The 27,586-nt window shown below is 39.5% G+C and overlaps 1 protein-coding gene across 2 annotated transcripts in view; it reads right to left on the bottom strand.

Annotated features, from left to right (window-relative positions):
• Positions 1-23,290, bottom strand: part of LOC143186401 (glutamate receptor ionotropic, kainate 2) — a 52,889-nt gene extending 29,599 nt beyond the window's left edge. For both annotated transcript variants that reach the window (XM_076390081.1, XM_076390082.1), the window contains exons 1-2: positions 23,170-23,290; positions 12,174-12,284 (exon numbers count right to left, since the gene is read on the bottom strand). In XM_076390081.1, coding sequence (XP_076246196.1) covers positions 12,174-12,264 — 91 coding nt within the window. In that variant the 5' untranslated portion in view covers positions 12,265-12,284; positions 23,170-23,290. The remainder of the gene's footprint in view (positions 1-12,173; positions 12,285-23,169) is intronic.
• Between the last annotated feature and the right edge of the window lie 4,296 nt (positions 23,291-27,586).

The raw sequence follows: 27,586 nt of genomic DNA, 5'->3' as shown, positions 1-27,586 counted from the left end.
CCTCTTACTCGAAACTCAGGTCATTTAACGTGACACGCATATAAATATTATTCTTCGTATTCACAAAAATCACATAATTTAAACTTGTGGGGCCAGTCATGAAAAATAGTATTTATGGACAGAGAAGAATAGAAATGTACATACCTACATATCTGCATAATATTTATTGGTATAGTAATTATGAAAGGCTAATTATTTTATCACCTGAAAATCTGTCTACATTTCAACATCATAGTATGCACAAAGAAAATTATTTTTAATTACACATTTTCATATCTACACAGATATGAAAGACTTAAAAATTTCAGAATAGCAACAATCTCAATGACACTTAACAGCACCCCAAATCCACCCCTCCCCTGTCGTCCGTATTATCTGTAGGGGGGGCAAACAAAATTTGCATAAGACTGTTAATAGCCCAGGATAATGGGGCACGATGGGGTGAAAGGGTTGAATCGGGCCAGCGAAGTGAAACTACCCCGAAGTGTTGGGGGCCCATTAAGCCGAGGCTGCATCGCTAAAGGGCCACTTGAAGGTCTTACCAGCGTTGGAGTCGCCTTTCATGAGATTCCAGAGGCCACAAATGAAAAACAAAATAAAGCCGCCCCACTCTAGCCCGCGTTCTGATCGTCGAATCTATAGCACGCAATCGACTGGAACCCTTCGCTGGCGTTCATGAATGAAAAGAAGGTAGCCGAGAGAGCTGACTTGTACAATCCCGATGGCTACTGCTCAGTCATTTTGTAGATTGAATCCGTTCGATTTCGCACACAGATTAAATGGAAGGATGTCTCCATTTAACATTGAAATGCTTTCCACGTAACTTACGATTACTGTCACTTGCGTAAAGGAGCCCCTTCGATTCAATCTCTTTATTTTTATCGACTGCTTTAATTTTTAACAATCGAACGAAGAAGCTTGACCGTAATCACACATTCGTGAGTCTTAATCGATTGTTCTGGTTGATCCTAAAATGTGGTTGGTCATTTTTAATTTTCTCTACTCCAGTCTTCTCTAAATCGGTCGAACCTCGATAACTCGAAAACCTCTATAAGACGAAATTTCGTACATTCCCTTGCACTCCGCTGTGAAAATCTCTATAATTTTTGTTTATTAAACCTCTCTTACTAAAAAACTTTGATAAGTCGAAACCTGTATGACACGAAAATTTTAGCTCTTTCCTTGTCATTCGAGTCATCGAGGTTCGACTGTAGCTCCATAATGCAACTAAGAAATAAATTCGAGTGACAGTGAAGAGGCAATAAAACCTGCGATCTTTACAAACCACTGAATTCAGATGTTTATTATACAGCAATTTCGGGCGTTCATAATTGACAGATGACAAAGATGCTCGAAATTGCCAGGCAATGACGAAATTCGGGCGCACTGAAAATAGCATTAAGCGTTTTAACGATACGATGCGTTTTAAATGGTCTTCTCACGAAGCGGTTTGATCAGCAACAGAGCGAGAGGATCGGAAATGTTCCGCTGGGGTAACTGCGCGGGGCTGAATGCTCGGAATAACACAATTTCGCATTAGTGCACTGTTCAGGCTAACCTTTCATCGATTAAAACATCATAATGGCGTAAATTGTAAAACATGACCCGTTATTAGCCAAAATAGTGGATCCGCGGGTACAGTTCTCGCTAATGATCATAGCGAAACCGAGTTTATTTATAACGTCGATAAAACTCGACAGTAATAGAACGATTTCGACGCGTGATCTCGTAATCTGACGGCGTTTTAACGCGTCCATCCTGACTTTTTAATGGAGAAAGAAAAGAGGACAAAGAGGAGAAACTGCTGTGTCCGTTTGCGAAAATTCCTCGTGAATTTTTATGGCGACTCCTTAAACAGGGCTTACTTGGTTCAGACGATGGGAGCTTTCGCGTAACAATGCCAGAATGATACTTAGATATAGTTCCCCCGCGAAACAGTCGCGTTTAAGTATTCCCTGGCCGAAATGAAGAAAAATCGAGATGATTCCGCGACCCTTCCTGGCATCTCATTAGCGAAATGTCGCGGACAGAGAGGTGTTAAAGTCGTGAAGTAGCAATATCCGCTAAAAAAAGAGGCAAGAATGGTCTGGCGTTACGTTAAACATAAACTTTTAAGGCGCTCGTAATCTCGATTATTATTGCGTTTGCGAAGTAGCCTCGGTTGCATCGGACTTCCGGAATCGCGGCCATGATAGGGAGCTACGTGTTCAGGAAAATAGGGCAACTTCGCTGGTTGTGAGCTTCAAAAGAATGGAACGAACACGTCTGGTGCACATTTTTCCACGTACAGGAAAAAGGAATTTGTTGGTTGGCATAGCTCAATTAGCAGAGTAGTTATTCGACAAACAAAAATCTCAGCTCGAATGGCGATTGTTTTTCCACGATATGAATGCTGCTGGCAGAGACAAACAATGGACTCGTTGTTTTTTGAGTTACTCAAAATTTTTAGACCCTTGAAATTTGGTTATTTCCCTCGCCTATATGTATGTGCCCGTTGGACCATTACCAAATGGACCACTTGAGCTTGCTACCAGTTGCAATTTCTACATTGCAAAGCAGTAGAATTCAACAGCGTGGATTTAATGAGACGATCCTTGCACTTTTTCGCAGGCACGGCAATTAATTTCGGATCAAAGAAGATAGTCGTTCTTTTCAGCAGCTAAGACCTGAACGTAATATCTGAACAAATAAATAGTTCTCTTTAAGTCTGAATTCGAGACTCGACAAGGTAGGAAATGTTTTCATTAAGCGATCTACGTTTGCGAGAGATATTGAAGTACCATTTAAGGTATTTTCTTATTAAACATTTCATTCCGCTTGCAGCAGGCAGAAACAGTCAAGGAAATAATTCGTCTTGCGAGATGGTAGATAATTTGTCGAACGATTGATAATGTTTTAATAATCGATTCCCTTCGGCTATATTCTTTGTATAACCCGACATCCAATTTGAGGTGATAATTATTCTCCTTAATTTAACTGTGACTCAATAAACGATCAATTATTTCATAACTGTGATTACCTACGATCCTCTCACTTACTCATAAATTTTCATAAATAAACCAAACCTAGTCCTCACTAAATATTATTATCTATGCCACTCACATTTTGTCACTTCATGTAAATTTTATTATTAAATCTTCACGATACACGAATCAATTTTATCCAACCCAGAGAATCTCTCACATTACGAGTTACCTAATTTCCCCAATTAAAACATTTCCAGCATAAATTGAATTTAGGTCATCTCACTATCCAATGACATAATTTTAATACAACTTATACCTACTCATCATTCCCTGGGATATCATAAGCTCTTCAATTAAACCGCGAATATTCTTCAAGTACTGCCTCAGTCGGCGACCTAATCAAAAGAAGTCCCTGTCACTGGGCAAAGAAATTTTCCAAAGCGACGAGACGCGCTCCAGTAGCCAGTCGACTGGCTACTACAACTCCAGGGAGAGAAACTTCATTCTGTCCAGGGAGTTGGAGTTCTTCTGCGTGTCTACGCCTGGTTTTAATGTTACCTCGAAATATCCTCGCCGACACTCGAGGCATTTTTACCGGGTACGAAAATGGCAGAGGGAATACGTTTTTAAACGAGCTTTTCGCTGGACTCATTTAATTTCATTCGTCGAGAAAACTCAACTTCCGCTCGCTTCGGATTCTTCTTTCTCTACCCCCGTCCCTCTTAGCGACTCCTTTGACCAGCGCGGCTGGAAAAGCCCCTGGTGGTCCAGACGAGGGAAAATATTTCCTTTCAACGTCCACTTGTTCAAACTTCGACGCCCGCGCGCTGAAAAATCTGAACGGAGATTCGAGCTCTCAGGCCACCCATCCTCCCCTGGCGAACAGTCCAGCCTCATTAATGCCTTCCCGCGGAATGATTTCTCTGCTCTTTTTTCCCCCCCGTGTTTCTCTTTTTTTTCTCGCTCCCGCCGTTTCGCCCGCCGACGCTGGTGTTTTGGCCCCGAGGTCCAGGCTAGCGATTTACGTATGTATGGACGAACAAAAAACGCGAATTGCACTTTGGCTTCCATGAATATGTAACGAGCTTTAACCAAGCGAGCGCGACGTTTTACCCTTTTCGCGCGCGGGGGGATTTGCTGGGGGACGATTACGAAATTGTCGCTGTCCCCTGATCCGGAAGGATCAGCGGCCAAGAGTTCCGCAAGAAATGTGTAAATAAACTGGGGAGCCCCATTTGGAGCGCTTCATTCGACCAACGCTGTTGCTTGGGGTAATGTTTCGCGTTTCGAGGGACGTAAAATGATTTTCGTGCAGTACTTCCGAAATATTCGCGGTATAAAAGCGTATTTACAGTATAATGCGAATGGTATGATTAAATATGAGTGGTAAATGCTCGCGAGAGAGAGTTGTTTATGGGGTGCATGTGATAATTAACGATCCGAATGAGAATTGCAGTGCCTGAAAGCGTGAGGTCGAAGTTTAATAGAGCTGGTAGTAAAAGATATTAAGTACGTACTTGGAACGAAAATTAACATTAAAGGTGTAAAATTTTTAGTGGAGTTAATTATTAGGGAAGTAATTAATCGCTTCGATTTTTATGTTTAAGGTGAGTGTCCATAATTTCGCTGCTGGTTTCAAAGTTATTGTTATTATTAGAAAAAAGTACAAAGTAGAAAATTGAAACGCAGAATGGTAATAGCGTATCAACTATAATTGCAAAGTGTTTTTGTTAAGAATAAGGAAGTCCATCTTAGTTTTTACTCAGAGAATATATTTAATAATTTATGAACTGTTATATTTGAAGCTGTGCAATTTTTAATACACTGTGTACTTTAATTTCTTTTTTACGTGCCTCCCAATTTTTTCCATAGATAATTTTTTCATTAATTTCTGCTCAATTTGTTAGTTATTTATTTTAAGTAATTCCCCATATCTCATTATATTAGATTTTCTAATACAGTTTAAGTATAAACTGTTCGTATTTTATTATATACATATTCTTCAATTAAACATTTTATACAAAACTCTCTTGCACTAATTTATTCTAAGTTTGAGGGAAAACTCCAAGTTAGTTGAAACATTTGGAAAGCTTACTAAATGAATATTTAGAAAAATGATATAACGCCTTAAAAATTCGTATGACACAACTATCTTATTTCAAAGAATAATTCTCTAACTATGGTATTATTCCTAGGCAAAATACTCAGGTTTCTGCAGCTCGAAGCAGATCCCCTTTATGTTAAGGGTGATTAAAATTTCCCCGAAGATCAACGGGCCGCCTCAATTTTCTGAGGCACTGTTCGCGAGCAAAAGGACGACGCTCCCGCATCTTGCAATTTTTCTTCTTTGATACGGGAATCATCTGTGCTTCGGGCAGCACGATATCCCAGAGGAAGAATGGAGGGTTGCGCTATGAAGAACTGGTTTAATTAAACTTATAACTATTATCCACAAAGTCGAGCTTAGCCGTGCTATTATCGGCCCCGAGCAATAGAGTGACGCAAAGGGAGCGACGAGCGGCAAGGGTATAAGACGAAACGAGAACTTTACTCCCTACCTTTCTCTATGATAATATCGACGAAAGAATCATAGAAGAAATAAAAACGTATAGCAATATTATCATCGACGCTGATGAGTAAAAACGATATAAAAAACTGTTCAAGAAACGGCTGTTTATATACGTTTGATTAAGTGAATAATTTGTAAAAATGAATTCCGTTTTATTTATACTGGGAAACGAAATTTCAAATAAACACGCTTTGTTCGATCGTTTTCTCAAGCACAATAAATTCAGTTATTCTCGCAGCGTGAAATCGATTTCAATTAAACTTTTATCAAATAATAGCCCCAACAGAGTCGAACTGCTTCGACACAATTACAAGGTCCCACGTGAAAACACACTGTCGTTGCAGCAGCTTGAATAGGGCGGTGATTGGCCTAATCATTATCCTTCATTAGGAGCACTATGATCAATCCTGTCGCCGAGGTGTCTATAATACCTGTAAATTATTCCTCGGAGTAATTGCGATTCCCAAGGAGAACAGACGCGAAGCAAACTGTTATTACGAACTTCGGTCTCCATAGGTTAGCCAGCTTTACAATTGGATATTTTCGAGCGGTTCGTATTAGTATTCCAAACGTATCGCTTTCAAACAATCCTGCCATCCCTGCTAACGTTATAACAAAAACCAACGAACCACGCCACTAGTTCTATGGGGTAAAACTTCTAACACCAAATTACGAAACATTCTGCAGAGTTCGTTGGGAGAATGAAAAGGGGTGGTCGTTAAAAATTTCGACCTTAAAAAGTAGTTGCTCTCATGGGAGCGCTTAGGCGAATCTGACTTCTCGAAATCGCGTCGGTTGCTCCAGCAGATTCCGTTTGAGTATTCTAATTAGCAATTTAACCCTCATGCTGCCGTATTCGACTATAGTGGGACATCGCTAAATTCCCATTCGCTGCCAATTTCGACTTCAATTGACTCGTCCTTATTTTTATAACAATGTGACTGTGGTTGTAAGGGAAAACGATGTATGTCACATTTTCAAAACATTTAATTGACATATAGAATATAGAATTTATGTTTTTAGGAAGAGGAAATATATTAAGAATTCTTTCACCTAAAAATAAGGGTTCGAGAAGACACAAGTCCATAAGACAGCATTGAAGTTAAAAACTTTAAACACTACCTCGAAAACAGAAACGTAACAGGTAGTTTTGCTTTATAACCAGAGATGTATACTAACACGTGAAATACACAAAAAAGTTGAGAATTAAAGACTTTTAAAAAAATCTTTCGAAAATTGAAACTAGCAGCCTAAGGGTGAAACATTTTTCTAAAAACAGGAATAATTAAATATTCCTTTGTACAGAGATTGACAGTATTATAATCCACAGCTCCACTTGAGATCGTAAATTTGAAGCAGTCAAAGAACTGCCACCGCGATACGATGCGAACAGTGGCGTCTCGTTCCCATGAATGTTTTAATCCGCCTGGCGAAGCTTCGCGAAGTCGAGCGGGGATTACCGTGCGTGGAAAACGAAATTGTTTCCCTGCGAAGAATTCCAAGCCACGGATAAGTTCGCCACGGTGCCTGTTCCCAGCGCCAGTATTTTCTTCACCTTGGACCACAGATCATTCCCAGCAACAGTAGCATCCGTCAACGATGCCAGCAACATACCCGCTGTTCCCACATTCACCGCAACGATACATCACACCTTTATCTACCACTGAATATCGATCGACCCTTTCCCTCTCCCTCTCCCCCTTTCCTTCATCCTCCTCCTCGGTCTCAGTTCCAGATAACTTTATTTCCCAAAGTGAAATACCTCAGAAATCGTTTCCAGAAGGGAGGTCCTGATCGACAGACAACTTCTAATAACGTTATCGAAAGTTCACGAGGGTTCGGGGACGGAGGGGGGGGGGGGGGGGGGGCAGGCAGTTTTCTAGGGGAAATGCCAATGAAAAGGCGGTCCCAGCTCGAGTGAATGAAAGCACACGCGTACCCGATCCGGTTACAGGTTTGAAAGGGAAGTAATCACTTACTCGGAGGAAGGGCATTTTCGCGATGGCATGCCGCTTGAAAAGAGTAGCTGGCTACGAGGGAGGGCAAAGGAAGTCGCTACCTGTTTCGATGCTCCGAGTTTCCGGCCGAAGGGAGCCGCGAAGCTGCTCGAGCACAGAGAATCGACGATCCCTCAAACGGCCGACTACGGACGCCACGATCCCCTTCGTCGTTCCACTCAGTCACGAGCGAAAGTCCCTTTGAGCTGATTCCTCCTCCACCGAGCCGAGGTCTCAGAGCGAGGCACGATCTGGCTTGTCTGTCTATTGACACGCATCGATCGTGTCGCGAGACGAACTAATGGACCACTGTCGCGACCCTCGACACGATGCGCCAACTCTTAAATGCTAGGGGATTTTGAGTTGGAGCCGCTGCTTGGTGACCCTTTAGCGAGAGATCGGATGAGGACGAGTTTGGAATTATGGGGAGCTTCTGGGGACCTTCGGTGAATTGCAAAAGAAGCTGTTCATATTGTGTTATGAGAATTTTGGACATACTTTAATTTCTGTGTTAAAGTTGACCCTTCGTTGCATAGGAAATGTGTAAAATACGAGAAGTATGATTGTAGGATATAGTTTTGGCTAGGAACTTCATCTTAGACGATTATATAAGGTTTATAAATAGAGATGAGAGTAACATTTGATAGCAGTTAGAATAAATAAAAAAGTGTAGGTATTTCATAAACTTCCAATCACGTGAAAGTATCCAAATACTTGTGCACGGTAGTGCATTTTTGTTAAGTTACTTCTGATGTAACTGATATTAGATGTAAAATTTTTGAAGCACGAAGCTCATTAAAAATTTTGAGTGAAATTTGTTTCAAAATATGTATCTATGTTGTTTATACTTGAATAATAATTTTTAGTAGAAGAAAAAGACGAGTGCTTTAAATTTTATGTTACTGTTTTACGAAATTATACAAGTGAAGTTTTAAACTGTTTTTCCAGTTTTTTTCGACGGGAGTTTGTATTTTCTTTTTTAAATTAAAAATATTATGGAACGAGGTTAAGGGTTAATGGAACTGGACAAGAGTTAAATGTAAAAGTTGGAAGTGGGAAATATCTATTATTAACTAATTACACAAATTTATAAGAATTGAGAATAACAAATAAACTACTTCTGAGGAAAAAAGTATCGTGCCGTAATTTTTCTGTTGCAATGATTTATTACTTAAAGAATAAATCGATATTACTATCATCTATCATCAATATTAAAAACGATAAACACATAAAATTCTGTGCTTTCATGTATTTATCGATTTCCGAAAGAAATACTATCTGTACAAGAACAAAAGTAGAGAAAGAAAAAAGTTGATATTATTCACGCATAAAAAAATATTTCCCGAATCCTGAATCACAAACAGCTTATTTCAAACATGGCTATAGATTTGTTTTTTCCCCAATGCAAATCATTGTTCAATAAAATAAAATAAAATTTCGCCAGAGGTAAATCTGATTTCAAAAGATTAGTGAATTTATAAAATGATCGAACAGTTACGAGGCTCTCTGCGAGATGAGTCACTTGCATTACAAATATTTGAGATATTCGTTAATTAAACTTGCAGAGATGATCAGGGCTTGTTGATATTGGATATGAGAATATGTTCGATTAAAAAAAAAAAAAGTATATATGCCGTTGTTGCGGTGAAATTCAACAGGTTTAATTAAATTTTTTTTAACTCAGCATGTTCCTGTCGACTGGATTCGAAGGGAATTATGTCGAGATATATACACACTTTATGTAAAATAAAAACACAGATAAAAACACATTTCCACGAAATTCAGACGGCCCCAGGTCCATTCGCAATAAATATGAACTCCTTTTCTCGTATTACGCTCTTTATACGTGTTTTCCTTCCTCTGCAAAACGTTTCTTTATCGCTCAGCGCATTCGAGGCACATCTCGCCATTGTAATTCACCGGATTTTCCAAGAACGAAATGATTAAGCTCCTTAGACGATATTGATGGGTTCCAAGAGGTGTTTATCCGTTACGTTCGACAGGAATTGTGGCTTGGATAGTAAAGCTGTCCGATCGAATAGCGAGCACAGCGTATAATTTTATACGCGCGACACGTCGTACGTGAATGTGATCCTTATTTACTGTCGCGTCGTGCTGGTATGTAGGAAATTTTAGCTGATCACCTACGAGGGCCCCTTAAACCCTTCGAATGACCAGGAATACTCGTCAACAACAACGGTTTTAACAGAAGAGAGAGAATCACGCGTTACAGGCAGCTAAAGCTCACAAAATTGCGAAAACAGATCCTATATATTGTTTCACGAGTCTCGTTCACTCGAAATTCAACCTGGCTTACACGGTTTATTGTTTTCACCTTTTGGTCGCTTTGATTAATGAAATTTATCAAGGAAAGTAAACCAATAACTAGATTGGAGGTACTAAATTTATTTTTCTGACACGCGATTGTTTCCATTCTAAATCAGATACATTGATAATTTTCTACGTTAAGATAAACGTGTTTCGTTATGGATTAATTTCGTACCAAAATTTACTCGTCACATTAATATCGCCGTGATTTCAAGTTATAATTAATTTGCGCTGTTACTAATTTTCCCAGATTAGAGTCACGGTGCAAATTGTTACGGTTAGGTTACTGTCACTGAGAAATAGATATTTCGTTATTAATTTGTACCCGAGTCGTTCAGTGGTGCGGTATATTGATGAACGAGGTCTCGACTTGGGGCAGTAGAATGGGCCATTCATAGCCAGCCATACGGAATGTTCGCTCGCTAGAGCAAGGATGTGAAGCGGTTGCTTGAATCTGCGCCCCAAGCACGATCTATTTACCTTGGCGTCGCGTTACGGTTAAACAGCCGAAAAATGTTCAAATTAATTACACGTGCCAGAGGGGTCGCGAGGCGAATGATAATTCAAGCAGACGACGCGTCAAACACGTTCGAGATGTTGACGCAATTTTAAGGAGACAGTGATAGATCGTTCGCACGAGTTTCCATTATCTGCCATCTTGCAGCGTGTTTCACGGTGTAATTACATTTGACACGCTCATTACAATCGAAGAACGTGATCTCCCACCTTCCAAAAGAGAGAAATCTGAGGGCTATTAATTTTACAGGGCCCAAGCGAGCGGAACTCTGTGTTATTAGAAAGATATTTTATGCGTGGGATGTGTGCATTAAAAGCTGCGCGTTACAAACAATACATAATAAACACCAATCCTGTAGATAAATACTACAGCGAGTAAATGAAAAGAATCCTTATTAAATTCGAGCAAACAGTTGTATGGATTCGATATCGGAAATTGAAGATTGTACGTTCATTTCGTTGTCGACTTTTTCATATTAAATAAACAAATATTTGGAACATGGAACGTTTGAATTTTGAAGTACATATTCGATTACGTCGATATATTTTTGAAAGGAAACAGAAACTGAATTTAAAGTACACATGTAAAAAGTTTTCAGCAACAAATACAATTACTTTTCTCTTTTTACATTTACCATATTAATGCAGAAATGAAATGGAATATTTTGGGTTATGTCAATTCTCTCCTATTTTTTTTTGTACATACGTACGGAGCGAGCGAAACAATTTGTCGGGAGAATCGCTGACCTCTTCTACTGACTTCCCCCAAAAATCCAGGTCTGCTATTTCGATATTAAAAAATTCATCATTTAATGCTGGCAACATCAACAATTAACAAAACGTGCGCGACGAGAGTCCCATTATTGTTTCTATTTATCCTAAGTACGGTTGCTGCCGTTATCCCATCCGCGTTAAACGTGAACCCTATTGTTAGCATTCAAGTTTATTCGGATGTTTGAATTCTTCTGCTAATGCACAGCATTCAATATTCGCGACACAAAAAGAATGCACCCGTGAGCGCGAGATTTCCTCGTCGGTATAGTTAGCTGAATACCTTGGCGAAGAAACATTTTAGAAACACCCTGTATTTCAGGAGAGGGGGGGGAGGATTTTCAACGAAATATCCAGCCAGCGTCGCATTCATGTCGTGGGTGAACGTGTACGAATGTGTGCAGCCAGTGTGTACATATCATGGTAAATGCAGCTAGTGCATACGCTAGAACAGACCTCTTATGAAACCCATCCGTTCTTCTCTAAATATTTGGGCATTTTCATAAGAGGGAGAGTTCCTACTAAGCTGGGGCTATGACAAACGCGTATTTCTTTGGAAACCCGCGGGCTACGTACGTGACTTGGTGAGAGCAGTCGTGTAATATGCCTATAAAGTGCAAACACTGCCACCACTTTCGGCTCCGACGTTCAGCCACATACTGATACGTACAATTTATGTGCTACTGTTATAGGTTGTATTTCTTTTGACGAATTAACGCGTTTCGAGGAGAAGCAGGAAAATTATTCTGCCTTCTATCATCAATACGAGATATATTCGTTTTCATCTATGGATTTTCGTACTGTTATTTATCGTATCAGAACGTGTAGTCATGAAAATAAGGATTAGTATTTTTCCTCTTGGTTTGTAAGCAGAGGAATATTCGATTCCTCTGCGTGTGGAGAGTTTGTTTTAATTTTGGGTGGATGTTTATAATCGTTATTGATTCATCTTATGCAGGAAACTGGATTTTGATATCGTACGTCAAATAATGAAATTTGCTATAGAAAATTTTTCAAATTACTCACCTATTTTAATCGGTCGCGATGCCCCATGGTTTCCAGGCAGGATTATCGATAAGCCGATGGAGATGAAAATGGTCAATAAGGTTCGATCCATTTTGAAAGACGCAGGGCAACCTGAAGAAAGATGTAATTTAATTATGAAATGTACTATTAATGTACTATTGTTTGTCTCTTCCCACAAAACTAATGACTTTTATCTTCAACTTCTATTAACCTTTTCAGTAGTACCCAGGGATATATTTAGACTGCGCATTTTTATGCATTTATGGGAAATTTTAGTATGCAAAAAAAGTGCAGTATTCGTATAATATGCAAAAACGTACAAAATATCAGCACTTGACATACACTTCATAATATTTTTAGAGCGAAATAAATTTTTAATTAGGTTCTACTTATCTACTTGCGTTAATGAAAAAAGGAGCTTGCGTATATATCCACAGTCTAAATATATTCCTCAATATGTATTATAACAGTACCGAAAACGCTAAAGAGTCGACGTTGCGAAACAGTTATTTTCGACTCAGTAAAACATTTCACGCAACACGTTCACGAACGACGAATGCGTGTTTCGCGGATAACTGATGGGAGTTGTCATGGAAGTTACGCTTCGGTTGACGCAAACGTGAACCCCATCCCCTGCAACGATAGTACCATTTTTGCCCTTTCCTGAGATAGGACCCACGCAGATTCAGTGTCGCGAGCAATCGAAATTTTGCAATGGGAATTGATATTCGCCATCTACTCTTACAACGCTTCTATGCTTAATGCTTCTAGCAATCCCCTCGAGTGCAACCAGCACCGAATCAATAGCGATTCTTGTTTTAACCGTCTAGGGTGTCTCTACAGTGCGTCGGGCTTTAAAGATAAAATTCAAAGCCGCAAGTGTTTTTACTGTGGCGAATGGAGATTCGGGAAAATTTTCGCCTTGCTTTGTTTGTGCTTCCTTGATTGATTTCTGTGGGGAATGTTATTTTTTTTAGGGTCTGAGGGTAGTTTCAATTTTCTAATATATTAGTAAAGATTGACCAATAATTATCACGTATACATCCCCTTGAGAAAATGATCACAAGTTGAAAACATAAAATTCCTGGATATTTCTGTTTGCAAAATTGACTAAATATTTTTCTCGTTTAAAATAAAAGTGATGGTAAGTCTAGCTATAAAAAAAGGTAGGTAAATGAACATTGAAAATTTTCTACTTTTCTAATAAATATTTATAAAAATCAATTAAATACCTATACTGACATCGTTTTGTCAATATTGTGCTAAATTCTACATATTTATATTTATCGTGCTACTTTCAAAGAAGATTCGTTTTGTATCCCATAAAGCGATTAAAGCATCGACTTTTCAAAGACAAAGTGGAATACCGTAGAACTACAAAGTAGAACAGGGATAAAGGGAAATGTTTAATACATGGCACAGGTAACTTTCAAGCTCCTGATTTTCACAGTTCGGTTAGCCAACGTCGAACTTTCTGATCAATGTCGACTGGAAGCTCAGAATTTATGGATCTTCTCCACCCAGATTGCATTGGATAGTCAGTTGAACATCGTTTCGACGAATCATAGAATCACTTCGAACACGGGAATGCAGGGGCAAAAGGACCTAAAACTTTGTGGTCAGGTCGTACGTGATTTCTCGGCACGACGATTTTTCTGATCTCCGAATTTAAGGACCCCTGGACCACTTGTCACGTTCGCTTTTGCGATCGGTCTTCAGTGAAATCAGTGCCCGCGACGATTTGCCGATATCAATTGCGATGCACGAGGACGCTTTGATCGCAGAGAATGATCAGAGGATATTTCTGGTAAATACGTGACGTCACGTATTTTCCCTTTGCCACACGTTTTGCTTCATTTTTATGGGTGATCATTCTGATTTCTTTCGTTTTACTAAGCTGTGTAACCCTTTATAGGATTATTAGCAAATACAATTACATTGCAGTTAGATGAAAACAATGTTAAAAGTATTATTAATTACAGATATAACGTATAGGTAAAAAATAACTGAAGGACAATTAAAGATATAGACAGTGGTTCTTTAGAAATTTAAAAATAATCACCAGGGGGGAATTAATGGCTGGAAAAGAAAGGCATCTATTGTGTATGGGGAAAAATAACCTAAAGAACGTAGTTTAGAGATCATAACATTTCTGCCAAAATGAAATTGAGAACATTGCCAGATAGCATGGCTAGAATCCTGGTTCTGGATAACCACAGCTACATTTTGGATCAGAGGCAAATTTGATTTTATAAAGAGATCATTCTGATCTTCTTTTACGATTCTTTTCGATAGCTGGTTTAATATTGCAAAAAAGAATTACAGTTTAGAGTAATACACTCCATCAGAAACTTGAAGCGATTTCATTAAAGTGCTTAAAAAATTGATAATACTACTTAAGTGTCCTCAGGTTTGAAATCTTATGACCTTTTATTTTTCCCTGTAGACCAGCGATAATACACACAGCGATAAGGAGTAAAAGTTTTAAATGCTTTCGAAAGCACTTAACGTTTTTACTTCCGTTCGAAATAAACGTTCTCGATGACAAAGAATTCGAATGTAAACAGAGCCATAAAATGGTTTAATAAAATGGAAATGATCATTAAACTGATTCATCGGTTGGTCAGATTTTCGTGGGGCATTTGGATGGAAACGTATTGCGAGACACGTCCGCAAAACGAGGTACTGAATTTCCCGGTGCTCGTTTGTTCCGAATTTCAGATCGGAAGCGAGGCCATCGCAGAGGATACTTCGAAACTGAACTGAAATAAATCGCGCAAACTTTCGATCGATAAACATTTTAAATATGTTGTAAATAGAAGGGGACGCGAACGAAAATGGAATGTCTCCCTAAGTGAAACGAAGGGCAGGGGAAACAAGGGGCTATACGGAAGTTTGGTCGTTTCGAATCCTGGATTTTAACGAATACAATAAGCTGTAACGTGATGGAGGTCTATCGCCTGCCGGCAGCGTCTGGAAACTTTTTCCAAATTTCCTCGAAAAGAGAATTCCGAGAATACCGAGGAAAATTCTCGGTTTCTTGCCGAAGGAGGAAAGTTGTGCTTAAACGTGCACTTTTATATCGAGGCTGGAACGCTACTGTGCGTGAGAGAAAAGGGAAAATTACGACAGAAAGACGGAGGGGCTCGCGTCGTTGATTATTGGAACTTTCTGGGGAACAAGCTCCATGTTCTTGCTGTAAGTTAAATGAACCAACTACGTTCAGATTTTATTTTCTCCGATTCCACGTTCTACGCTCCGATAAAAAATTACAATACGACAATAGAGACAATGGAGACATAGGACAATAGAGAACGAAGTAGTTCAAAGAGTATCCAAAGAATCTTTTCAATTGCAATCATAGGAAACGAGCTTTGTGGTAATCGAAGGTACGTTCCCCAGAAATTGACTAATATTTCTCCCACGCAGTTCACGTTAATAATAAATTCGCTCTTGGTGAATCACCTACTTTCGTTTCGCGAGGACTCCCCAGACCAAATAGAAGCTAATGGCCAAGTTTCTCGATGGAATATTTGTTCGAGGGAAAGGGATACTTGGGAAAGGATTCTTTCTGTTCTCATCAAGAAGAATGGCCTGTCGTTTATTTAACGGAGAAGTTGGTCATCTGCAAGTTTCCTATACCGCAGGGAAAAATACTGGACGGATTGGTTCGTGGCTGAAAGAAGGTCAAGACGAAGAAAGTCCAACGTTACGACTCGCGATTTTTATCGGATACAGAAACACCCCTTGGCCACCCTTCGGCTCGTTGAAAATCTGTGTCAACCTTCATTAAAGACGGTGTTCTCAGAGTGAGGAAACCGTAATGATCCACGACGATCCAAATTCACCCAATTGACTCTTTCACCCCACCCTTCAGCTCCTTCCGTCTTTGGATCATTATCATGCCTAGAGCAACGTTAACTTCTTCACGCGAAAGACCTGGACTATTGGGAGGTTTTTAATAAATCGATTCGACTGTTGCTAAGCTGGCCGTTTTTTGGAACCAATCTCTTTGAACCATTTTAAACCCCGTTAAACCTACTTCAATTCGCTCCTACTCTCCTCTTTTTTTATAATTCTTTTTAGTGCGCATAAAAGATTTTTTACCCGTTCGAGTTTTATAGCTACGGTAGTTTCACTAAAAAATTATAACGAATAGCTGAAATCAGAGCACCCGAAAATGACAATCAAAATATCAGGTAAAGGTTAACTGAATCTAAATGATACGAAAGCAGTGGTAGAGCGTAGAAAATGTAATTGCTTCAGTGGATTTTCGGAACACGGAAAATGTATGCTCCACGTCCTATTAAATGTCCTCTTTGAATATCCGTTCATATTCTACCTATAAAGATTTTTCAGTTCATTTTTGCAGGAGCCCTGTTTCAATTACTAGCGCCAGAATAATATTAATTTAACTGCGATGAAAGAGAAAGATAATTCAATCGGATTATCGATGTAACGATGACAAATCTTTGCAGGTGAAATAAATTTTATAAAATTAGTAATATGATATTCAGCAATTGAAGAGCTTAATTTTGTTATGTACTTTATAAAATTCCTCAACACTATTTATGAATTTTTCTCAATTACGAATATATTATTTAGACTCTTTCATAGAAAATTTTCTATTTCTCCTGCATTTAAAAATTTCTAATTTTCTAGCGAAATCATTTTTGAAAATCTACATTTCTCTATTCCTCGAATTCGAAATGGCCATTCCAGCAATCCAACGAACTCTTGAAACTTTAAATTGGCGGTTAACGATTGCCCCTGCTTCGTGCTTAACACATTCTTCGTACTTTGCCGACATGTTCGAGAGGTCGAATTTAATTGCGATGTTATTTGCAGGAATGTCCGTACAGTTCCAAGCTCGCCCTTTTCCCTTGTTAAAGTACTTTCGATTCCACGTCGAGCACTAACCGTTCCTCCATCGTTAGCTCCATTTCATTTTTTTCTTTACCAGAAATCGACGTCACTGTAACTATTAAAAACGACGAAAGAAAACTAATACAGGGACTCCTAACTTCGTTCACCAACAGAATCACCTCAGATTTCTTCTAAAATTTAAATTCACTGGTGCCCTTCTTTCGCTGGTACTAAAACTTTCAAAAATCCAGGGAACTCAGTACATCTTCGCTTATCGCGACACAAAAGAAACTTTAAAGACAGAAACAAAGGCGCTACAATTCCAGCAGGGGAGGAAAGTTTCCCTGCCATTTAAATGACGATTTCGATCGTACATCATGCGAACAAACGGATGAACAAGCGCGCAGTTTACCTAAGATCGCGAAGGGAAAGAAAGTTCCCGATGATACCGAGGAAACTTTCGACAGGGCATTCGTTACGACGTATGATTTTCGAATTTCCGACGAAAATCCGCTGGAAACACTCGATATTAGTCCAACAACGCAGCAGTTCATAGCGGGAGTGAGAGAAAATGCGGCACCGTTAACGTTTATCTGGAAAAAAAAGGTCGCTCGCATTGGTGGACTGAAAAATCCGCGTGCTCCCAACGTGGACACGATCGGACCTCCAACATTTGCCTCTGGCCCCTCGTTCGGTTTGGGGATTTAATAAATTAGCGATCGAACTTTTACGTTTGCATGGGAACCGTCCAAATTTCCTGACCATTTTGCACGCGGCTTCTCTGTGTCCCTGTGTCCAGTTGTGAACCACAAACCAGTACATTTGCGAGACTATAGCGCAGAATGTCATCGATCCAGTGGCAAAAGCGTGGCTGATGTTATAGAGGGTGTTCAAGCGAAAAGCTTGCATCAAAATATCTCGAAAGCAATCCATTTCTGGAAAAAATGGTCGGTAGAGAGGTTCCTCGGTTTCAAGGGGAAATAGAACTGGTATCTATTTTCTACTTGTTAAATGATTTTAAGGTTATTTGAATGTCAACTTTATTGTTTTCTAGGAGTAAAAAGAAGAAACTTTTGTAGGGGAGATTTTTTGTTAGACTCTATGTTAAGAAGATATTTAATAGAATAATACAAATGAAACTTCTTTATTTTTCTGTTGACTAAATGATGATGTAAACTTTCCAAATGAACACCCTGCATACATATGTATAATACTATAGACTGTATATGTATCCTAGACTGCATAGAGGCTAGGAATCTAGTATTACAGACAGAATGGTTAGAGTACCGACAATGGTAACTGCTGTCGTAATGATGGTGATAATGGCGGTACATGGCAATGATGACAATAGTGTATCTTCCTTTTGAAGTAAAATGAGACGTAACTAGTAGGGCAAGTTTAGGTGCTCGCTTTGATGTAATAGCGAGGATAATATATTTCAGATTTCTGTGAGCTTAATTAGGCGAATTTGGATCTTCCTACTTGAATCTGCTGTGATATGAGAATAATAGAGTATAATATTTGTACCGAATAATGCTGTTGAGATAAATCTCAGGATTAAGTGATTTGTATCAATGTCAGATCCGACATAAAACGACGAAGTAGTAGATCTTTCAATTCTGAATTTTTTTGTAAATTCATGAAAATTTCTTTTACTCTCTAGGAAGTTTGAAACGCAGAAACACATAATTTGCAACCGGTAGTTTCCCATCCACCGCAACTCAAAATTCATACTAAAGGACGAAAATGATAAATGTCTGCAAGATACTACCAGCCCTCAAGATACAGAATTTGTTACAAAATGTAGATGAAGCGACATGCAAGAAAGTTGAACGGGTAATTCCTCCACTCGCAGTTTAACAATTAATTCACCGTCAGACTCAAGTTAATGGAAGAACAGGAAGATCAATAAAAGCGTAATGCATCTTGCCAAGAAAGTTTCATTAAACGCGCAATTGTGTTTATTTCAGGCAAAATTCTCGGTCTAATAGCGACGCAACCATGGATGAAGCGAGAAGTACGAGAAAAGGGAATTTCGCTTGTAAATAAATCCGAAAGTCCGAATCGGAGCGTTTTTAAGGGCTTGAAGCGCAGCAAACGTGGCCGAGTAACTGCGGTTGACGTCAAAGGACTACTTTCACACTCTTTCAGTGTCGTGTGCTCCACCCGCTTGACAATCGGCGAGAAATGGCGCACAGATAACCGAGAAGTTGTGAAAACTGACGCCCCATATCGCGTTGTGTTCTGGCGAGCTGCTTTGTGCTGATTTTCCGTCTTTCCCGCTTTCCCTGGCGACTACAACATTGTTGTCCGTATCATTAGCTAGCATCCCCTTCGTTTTCTCTCGAAACGAGCCAATCCAAAGCCGATTTAATGAAGTAATAACATGGTACCACTGGATGAGAAATAATGAGCTTGATGTACTGTTTCGTTCTCATACAGATATGAATATTTCAAGTAATTATTTATAAGGCGTGCATTTCAAATTCTCACGAATTGTTTTACTAACGTTGTCAAGAGTAGAAAGAATAATTTGCTTATCGTATCAACCATTATTTTCATGAAAATCCAATAATAATATTGTGTGGTCCTCGAAAAGAATTTGTAATGAAAATTTTATCGAAAAGTTTCGTTATATTTTTAACAAAAGATCAGTGTTTTATGATGGCGGTGGAGAGGAGCAATATAGATATGTAGTTGAATTGAGTGTTATGGATATGTATTTGCACTGGTGAGCTCGAAATTCGTTTATATTTTTTATCATTGATGACAGTGCAAATGAGAGCACAAACGTGTTTGGAGGTTTGCACGTATTTCCTATAAATGATCAGTTTTTTCTCTGTGTAACGAGGACGTTGAAATACGGACAGTTTTCTACGTCATTCTTTCACAGCGGTATTTGCGACGTATTCCCCTGGGGCGTACGCAAACTCAGTTTTAGAAGCTGCTGGTTCTCACTTGTCGGCCGCGCCTTGCAGCTTCCAATGCTCCTTGTTTTTGAAACAAGCAGCTCGTGTGCACAATGCTCGCCTACCCGTAGACATTGAAATTTACGATATTAAAAGTCGTAAAGCGACTTCGCTGCGATAATTACTGCTATATCACCGAGACCCTTTTTGTTATACCACTGTACAGAATATTTCAAAGAAAAACCGTGTACGGGGTCACACAAATGTATATCTCACAAGGTCTGTCTAGAAAATCCAGTTAACCCTCAACTCGTCCGTATTGCTTTAATAATCTAATTAGAATACCAGGTTTTGATTAATTGCGGCAGGTAGAAAATCCCCAACTTTTCATTTTAATATTTTCCATAAATTATTCCTGAATATTTTTCATATCAAATATTAAAAGTTTATAGTTTAATACAAATACTGAACCTGCACCGCACCAGTTAAGCTGAGATTATTTTTCATAGCGGGATAAAATAATTCTTCACTTCTGAATATAAAGCAAAATCTACGTATAAAGGAAATGGAAGATCATAAAATTTCTCAAATTCCAATTGAACCAGCCTTTTGTACACAGAACACACCCAGATATTCTACCTCTGGAATAATCGAGGATTATGAAGCAGATTAAATGAGAAAAAGAAATCGGGAAGCTTCGAGGCACAGAAATACTTTACTGGAAAACAGGTGGTCGAATACGCACGAGGTCATAAACTCAACTCACCTTTTTAGAAACCGCTTTTCTATCACGAAATACCTGCGTTGGATTGGACTCGATTCAAACGCGAGCGCGGTATGTCTATTGGCCATTGGTCTCGATTCGAGGAAGCACTCTAAGCACTCGCAGCTAGTCCAGAAATTGAATGTCAGTTTGGATCCAATGCTTTAACCTCTATGGAATCTCCAGCCAGGAAGGGGTTCATATTATGAATATCAGGATTTCTCGTGGCCACAAAAACGTGAGGAAAACAGCGATCGTGGAATAGTAGGATGTATAGCGGAAGGCGGTGTTTGGACCAAAAGAGCTTGCTTCGAGACGAAAAGGTGAAGCAGCGGAAGACGGTTCTTCCTGGAGACCAATCTTAAGGGGAGAAGTTTCTACGGAGAATTTCTGCCCACCTTTCTTACGGTTATCGCTGTTATAATGGGGTAAATTGTTGCGCCGCTGGAAATTGGAGTTAGCGATGTCAGCGCAGACGAGAACAGGAGAACGGAAACTGGAATGTTTGCCCAATTAGCTGGCGCGATGTGCGCTCACGCCGTGCACGAAACTAGTTTTCAACGACTACGGAATTGAAAATAATTAGCTACGTCTGCGGAACGACGGTTTTTGGATTTTCTATCGTTTCTGGAAGAATCAACTTTCTCTGGGAGCTTTTCCTGTGTGAGACGAGAGGGACTAATAAACGCTTAAAGTCTTCAGAGAAACAGAAAAATATTTTGTTGGTGACTAATTAAATGAATAACAGGATAATAAATAATTTCTCATAGTGTGTCCATAGGCAAATTCTTTTGGAAGTCTCTGTTGGAAACTCTCGTCAATATATACGTATATTGTGTAATTCAGTTTACTATGAATGCAAATAAAATTTCAATGTAAATATTTGCATAGGAGGATTGATATTTGAATATACTGAATTTTAAGACTATTGTTTGTATTTATATAGTGAAATAATTTAGTTAGACGAAACATTGAAAATGGAATTTAAAAAAAAAGGATCTCTTATAAATCTGTAGTGAGTCCTTTCTAATATTCTTCACATTCATAAAAATGAATACAATTAATAATTGCGTAAATAAAACCATAACTCCTGTGCGAGACGTATAATCACTATAATCCAAATGTTTAATACCTCCCTCGTTAAATTCAATAATATAACCCGCTCAAACACTTAAGAGAAGAGACTCAGAATTCTCCTCATAAATAACTAACTCTTTGCCATAAAAGATAAGAAAATAAGTATCTTGGGAATAACAGCCTCTCATCGTGTACTCAGTCTTTGATCAATAGAAATGAATTTAATACTGTATTCCTTTCAAGGATAATTTACATTTACTTGATCCTTAGCTAACCTCCTACGTATAAGACATCGATAACGCCATAAATTTCTCAGTAATAGTAGCTTTAGCTGCGCCACTCATGGACCGAACCAGAGCTTAATTGCAAGCTGAACCCAACATAATTGCCAGGTCGAAGGAACGACCGAAGGAGCCCGGCTGAACAAGTACAGGGAATTGGCTGACTTATTCCCTAGAATTACCGTGGATATCACGGTCGTTAAAAAGCAGAAGTCGGGGTTCGGTGTTGTCGTGGAAAACATCACCCTGCGGCCTCGTTTCGACATCGCGACACGAACGTAAAAACTCAAAGCATCGGCGGCGCGGTGTCCTGGCACCTTTTGATAAGTCTCAACAAATCTCCGCCACGGTTTTTCCCTGCTGCAGCCTTTTTCAACGACCTTTTGCATGGTTCTTGAAAGCCTCTAAAAATAATGAACGAGGCGAAAAAGGATGGAATTTTTTTCGAACGATTTCATTGGCGACAGGGAAGAACGTAAATTTCACGAAGAATTATTTATAAATAATTTCATCACGTAATCGATTTATATTTGATGTAGTATATTGAAAACGTTTATTTTTAGAACCACAGTAGAATCGCTGTCGGAATTTTCGACATATTTCTCTTCATCTTGGTTAATTTAAATTCATACGATGACTTTTTTTCGAGTACCACGAGGCAAACGTTTTTTCCATACCACGGTGCGCTCTGTTTCTTCAATTTGAATTTTTGATAGGAACTGTCATTCTTTTTCAATGAAATTTCACCGATGCTATCAATACGACCGCGGGGCCGTATCACGCGATCGGTTCTTTTAACGCGTGCAAACTTCAAACGCAGATTTTCTAGACCATAAAACATGCAAAATGAAACACGACCAAGTCTCGATTAAATTTCAATCCGAGCTCCGTAACGATAAATATTGCTTTAAGCGTATTCCCGTAACTACCATGCTTGAACATAAATTCCACGGAACAACTAAAAATTCGGAGTGCATATAAATAACGTTCATTCAACTACACTAATAGTACGTCACACCGAACCTTAGTTATTCTCGTGTTTGTCTACGTCAACGTGCCACAAATACCACGCCACGATGTTATTAACTTCAAGAACTTACCTTCTTATAGATAACAGTTCGTCGACACGCACTCAAGTAACACTTCTCACTCCACCATCTTCTCTCACACACTTAAACAAAAATAACTAAAAAATCTGATACGTTTTCGGTTCGATGGCCGAGAAACTTCTGGAAAGAGACACCGGCGAAAGTGTTGGAATCGATGCTGTCTGAGAAGTTTCGCGTTCGGTGGCCCTGCCACGAACTGATTTAAATTTAGCTTGGACCAGCCTAAATACGCGCCGCCTGACGTTGCCCACCTCGAAGAATCTCTAGTAGAATATGGGTCCGCCCCACGCTATGCTTTCCACACTCCTACCCCGCGCGTTTCGATTATTATCAAACACGGTTTACACCCGACCCGTGGCAATCCAGGGGATACTGTGTGCCAATCAAATTAACGACGTCCGTATTAGACGAGTAAAGGGAGAGTAGGGGAGGGGCAGAGAATTACGAAACTTGATTAAAAATTCCTGTGCAGCCGGGTTCCAATTATGAAACTATTATGTGGTCAAAGTGCTTTTAGTTGTTAGAAACGTGAAATTATGATGTCATTGAATTATAAATTTCCAATTGGCCGAGCTGTCCTTTTTACCTGCCATGGGCTGGCGATGTGGAAAAATCCAGAGGTTGAGAGAGTTAATTGGATGTTCGTAGGGCAGTTTTTAATCGAATGACAGCCTTGTTGGTTATCAGCGTCATGTGACAAAATGTCGATGATCTGACCAATTGCAACAAGATTAAACAGAGGTAACATCATACAAAAAATGTGATGGGCTGAGAAATTTGTCAGAGGTCCATTGAAGCTGATAAACAATTATTAGAATTTGGTTATGTATTTTTTAATTTTTTGCCGAGTCACAACCCCCTTTTGGGTCAGGCAAATGAACAATTCAAAATTCACGGTCGAGTGTTTATTAAAGTCACTTCTCTTGCTTTGAAACAAGAGTGAAAAAATTTACTCTAGCGAAAACTAAAGCTAGATACATCGCAACTGGGTCAGTGAAAAACATTGCAACAACTATTGTAATATTACACTGTAGCCACTTTGAATCAAACAACGGTTGAATGTCTTCGCGATGTAATTTTCTATAAAAATAATTGCAATTGAAACTGCCAGTGGTGATCACCAGAAAACACTTTGTAACCCTCTTGAGGGCCATCGCCCAGAGATTGGGAACCAGGGACTTAGGTTGCAGATAATGAAAAAGTAAGAGCATTTTTTAAAATTTACTTGAAACAAAAACAAACGATCTACTCATCTACTCAGCTTACGTTGAAAATACATAGCCCTCACCCTCGTTCTATACTAAAATTCCACTCCAGAGTTCTGACAATGTATAAAGCACAATCGGGAATGCAGCAAATATCGTTGTACCGAGATACTGGAGTAGCAAAGTATTTCCAGCCTGGCAGAGCGTAGACCGAATTAATTGCATATTTTCCGCGCGATTAAAACGGATTCCTGAATTATTTATTTACATCCCGGTTAATTGCAAATTTATTGTTTCCCCGGTCAGATACATGGTCCAGGTTAATTGGCCAATTGCAAAGACAAACATGTTCATACGGTCGTGTTCCTCGTCCCTGGTAACCGATGCAACTTCAAGTTAATTGCAATGTCGGCCATTCTGTAATTGCTCGGGCCCGCCTCTGTTACACTGTGTCCGTGTCAAAGTTAAAGTAACTTTGACGCTTTAATAGGACCGCGCTAGACTATGCAGGATGTAATTTAATGAGGATTTCGTTTTTAAAAGCCGCGCCCCGCGCAGCGACGCGAAATTCAAGCCCTTCTAAGTGGGAAAAAGAGTCCGCTGAATTAATCACGACAAAGGTTCCCTGCCGCGTGCCCCCTGCTGGTTCTAAGTAGAAACTTTTGTAACCCCGGAAAAGGGCGGGAAAGTGTTCTCAAAGGCGCTCCCCCACCGCGACGAAGTAAATTATTTTTGTCCTTATGTCTTGCGCGTCCCGTACAACGTCCAATTACACCATGACAGTTGATGAAAGCGTGAAAGAGGAAGACAGAGTGGAAAACAGAAGAGGAAAGCGTTTCGTCCTGGGTCTGCTAGTTGACTCATCAGTAAGGTGTTAGCGTTAAGTCTCTAAGACGCTACGCAAAGTCTCTTGACAAGACTGTGTACGTTTAGAGACGAGGTTGTGCGTAGCGTATCTAATCGACCTAATTGTTTAAAGGCATGACACTTGAGGACACTCCTCTCCCTCTTACCAGAAAGTTTTCTTGCATAAAGGAGCCGGAAAGAAAGCAACTCTCGTCGTCAGTCTGTATCTGCATCCCAAAGAGAACAGTACAAATATATATCTTATGCTCTTCCATTTATCAAAGATATTTCTTATAAAACCCTAAATTGACTGCTACTCATCCTACAAAGGATATACTGCTTTAGGGAAACGCAGCATCTGGAAAAGGAAACGGCTGTATCTGGCAAAAATGCTGATCTATATGGTTACAGTAAATAAAATCACTTGATTTTATATGTACTTAAGGACGTAACATATTATTAACCATACCTACTAATTGTGTTTCAGGTAGAACTTCACCAGCTCTACACAGTACGTCTAAGGGATTACTTTCAGAAACGTGATAGGTGGAAGAAAGTCCCTCTAGTGGCGAAATATTTGTGAAGAAGGTGTCATGTCGCCACAACACAGACAATTCAATTTCTCGCCCTTATCGCTCATAGATTTCCCGCCAAGCCGGAAGAACCTCCTCATGAATCGATTAAACGTAATCTAGCCTGATCTGCGCCGCGTTGTCGCAACATGGTCCAATTTGGAGCGAGAACGTTACCTTTTTTCTCCAGCCCCCACACCCCCGCCCCTTAAAACTTCTTTCTTCGAACGTAATTTCCTCGGCTGTTGCAGTTACTCGCCACTAACTTTTCGATTGTTTCAACGTGATTCACATTGGTTACCGCCCGAAGGTTGGCCCGTTGAATTGTAAAACTTGGATAGAAATTTTGAACACCGCCGGCGGAAAATTAAAGTCCGTTGCACTATATCAGCGCGAGGCAACACCCGGAATTCTTGGACGAAAAGTTTTTGGGGCCGTCTCGGAAGATCGCGCAAAGCCGCGGGGGAAGTTTCAACGACGCTCCATAATTCTGCGTGGCGTGATGGTTGGACGAGGGTGGCGGGAAAAAGGGGGCCAATTAAACGCGTGTGTGGACCACGGCGGACAATTGAATATGGGCACGGAAGCTCGTACAGTCGAAAGAACTAATTGGTTAATAACCATCCCAGGGAAAACGAACGAAGTCGTCCTCCCATGTGAATATTGAATTCCACGCCGCGTTAATCCGATTGCCAATTAACTGTTTCGTGTTTAGTGGATTCATGTGAAGCGCGATAAAAAGCTGTCGCTATTCGCGAGCCCAATTTCGACGTTTCTTTCCACCATCAATTGCCGCGCGATTCGATCGTTTACGTCAATGTAATCGACGTGACAGGATAGCAGATTTAGTCGTGATATTTATGAAGTATTGGTATTGTTAACTAGCGGGGAAAAAAGAGGTAATGAGTGGGAATTTTGACAATGATTGTGGGAAACGATTTGCAGGCAATCATTCTGTTTATTAATTGTGTGTTATTTTCTTTGGTTCGATAGACTTCATTAAAAATTTTTTCAAAAAATTTCTTGGTTATTTGGGGTCAATTGTGACCTTTATAGATAATAAGTAATAGTAATATAATTATTATATTAGTATTGAACAACAGAGCAAAGCTAGTAGAATAAGTTTTAATCCAGACCCAAAGAAGTCAGTAGAATAGTTCTTATGTTGTTCACAGTTGCAACAGTAGAATAAGTCGAAAGTCAGACACAACCAAATCAGTAGAGTATATCTCAAGTCAGACACAATAAATATCAGTAGAATAACCCTGGGCTCAAACACAGATAAGCTAGTAGAATAAATCCTGGCAAGTCAGACACAGAAAAATCAGTAGAATGAACCTCAAATCAGATACAATAATGCCAGTAGAATAAATCCCCAGTCAGACACAGCGAAGATACTAGAATAAATCTGTAAGTGAATTCATTACACCCAAGAAAGCATGAAAAGAGAAACACAAAGACCTCCTGTATAATTATCACAGGGATCATACTATAAATCTGATTACTAGTCGAGTTTTAAAATGTCAGATCTGTTACGAATTTAATTGCTCGTTCGGCCACGTTCACGGAAGTATTAATTCATCGGTTAATCGTGCCGGCAAACTTATGCGCAGCTCGACGAGAAATTTTGCCCCGGATTGGTCGTTAATAATTCGCGGCCGTTGAATCCGTATCGAGCGTGGAGAAGGATCGATTCTTGATAGAAAACCGTTTCGCCACGCCGATAACTTTTTGGCGACTTTCTCGCGACGGTTAATTAAACCTCAAAGAAGAGAAGCGAAAACT

This window comes from Calliopsis andreniformis, chromosome 12 (genome assembly GCF_051401765.1).
Source record: "Calliopsis andreniformis isolate RMS-2024a chromosome 12, iyCalAndr_principal, whole genome shotgun sequence".
In the NCBI taxonomy this organism is placed as follows: domain Eukaryota; kingdom Metazoa; phylum Arthropoda; class Insecta; order Hymenoptera; family Andrenidae; genus Calliopsis; species Calliopsis andreniformis.
This window is presented reverse-complemented; position numbering and strand designations above follow the sequence as displayed.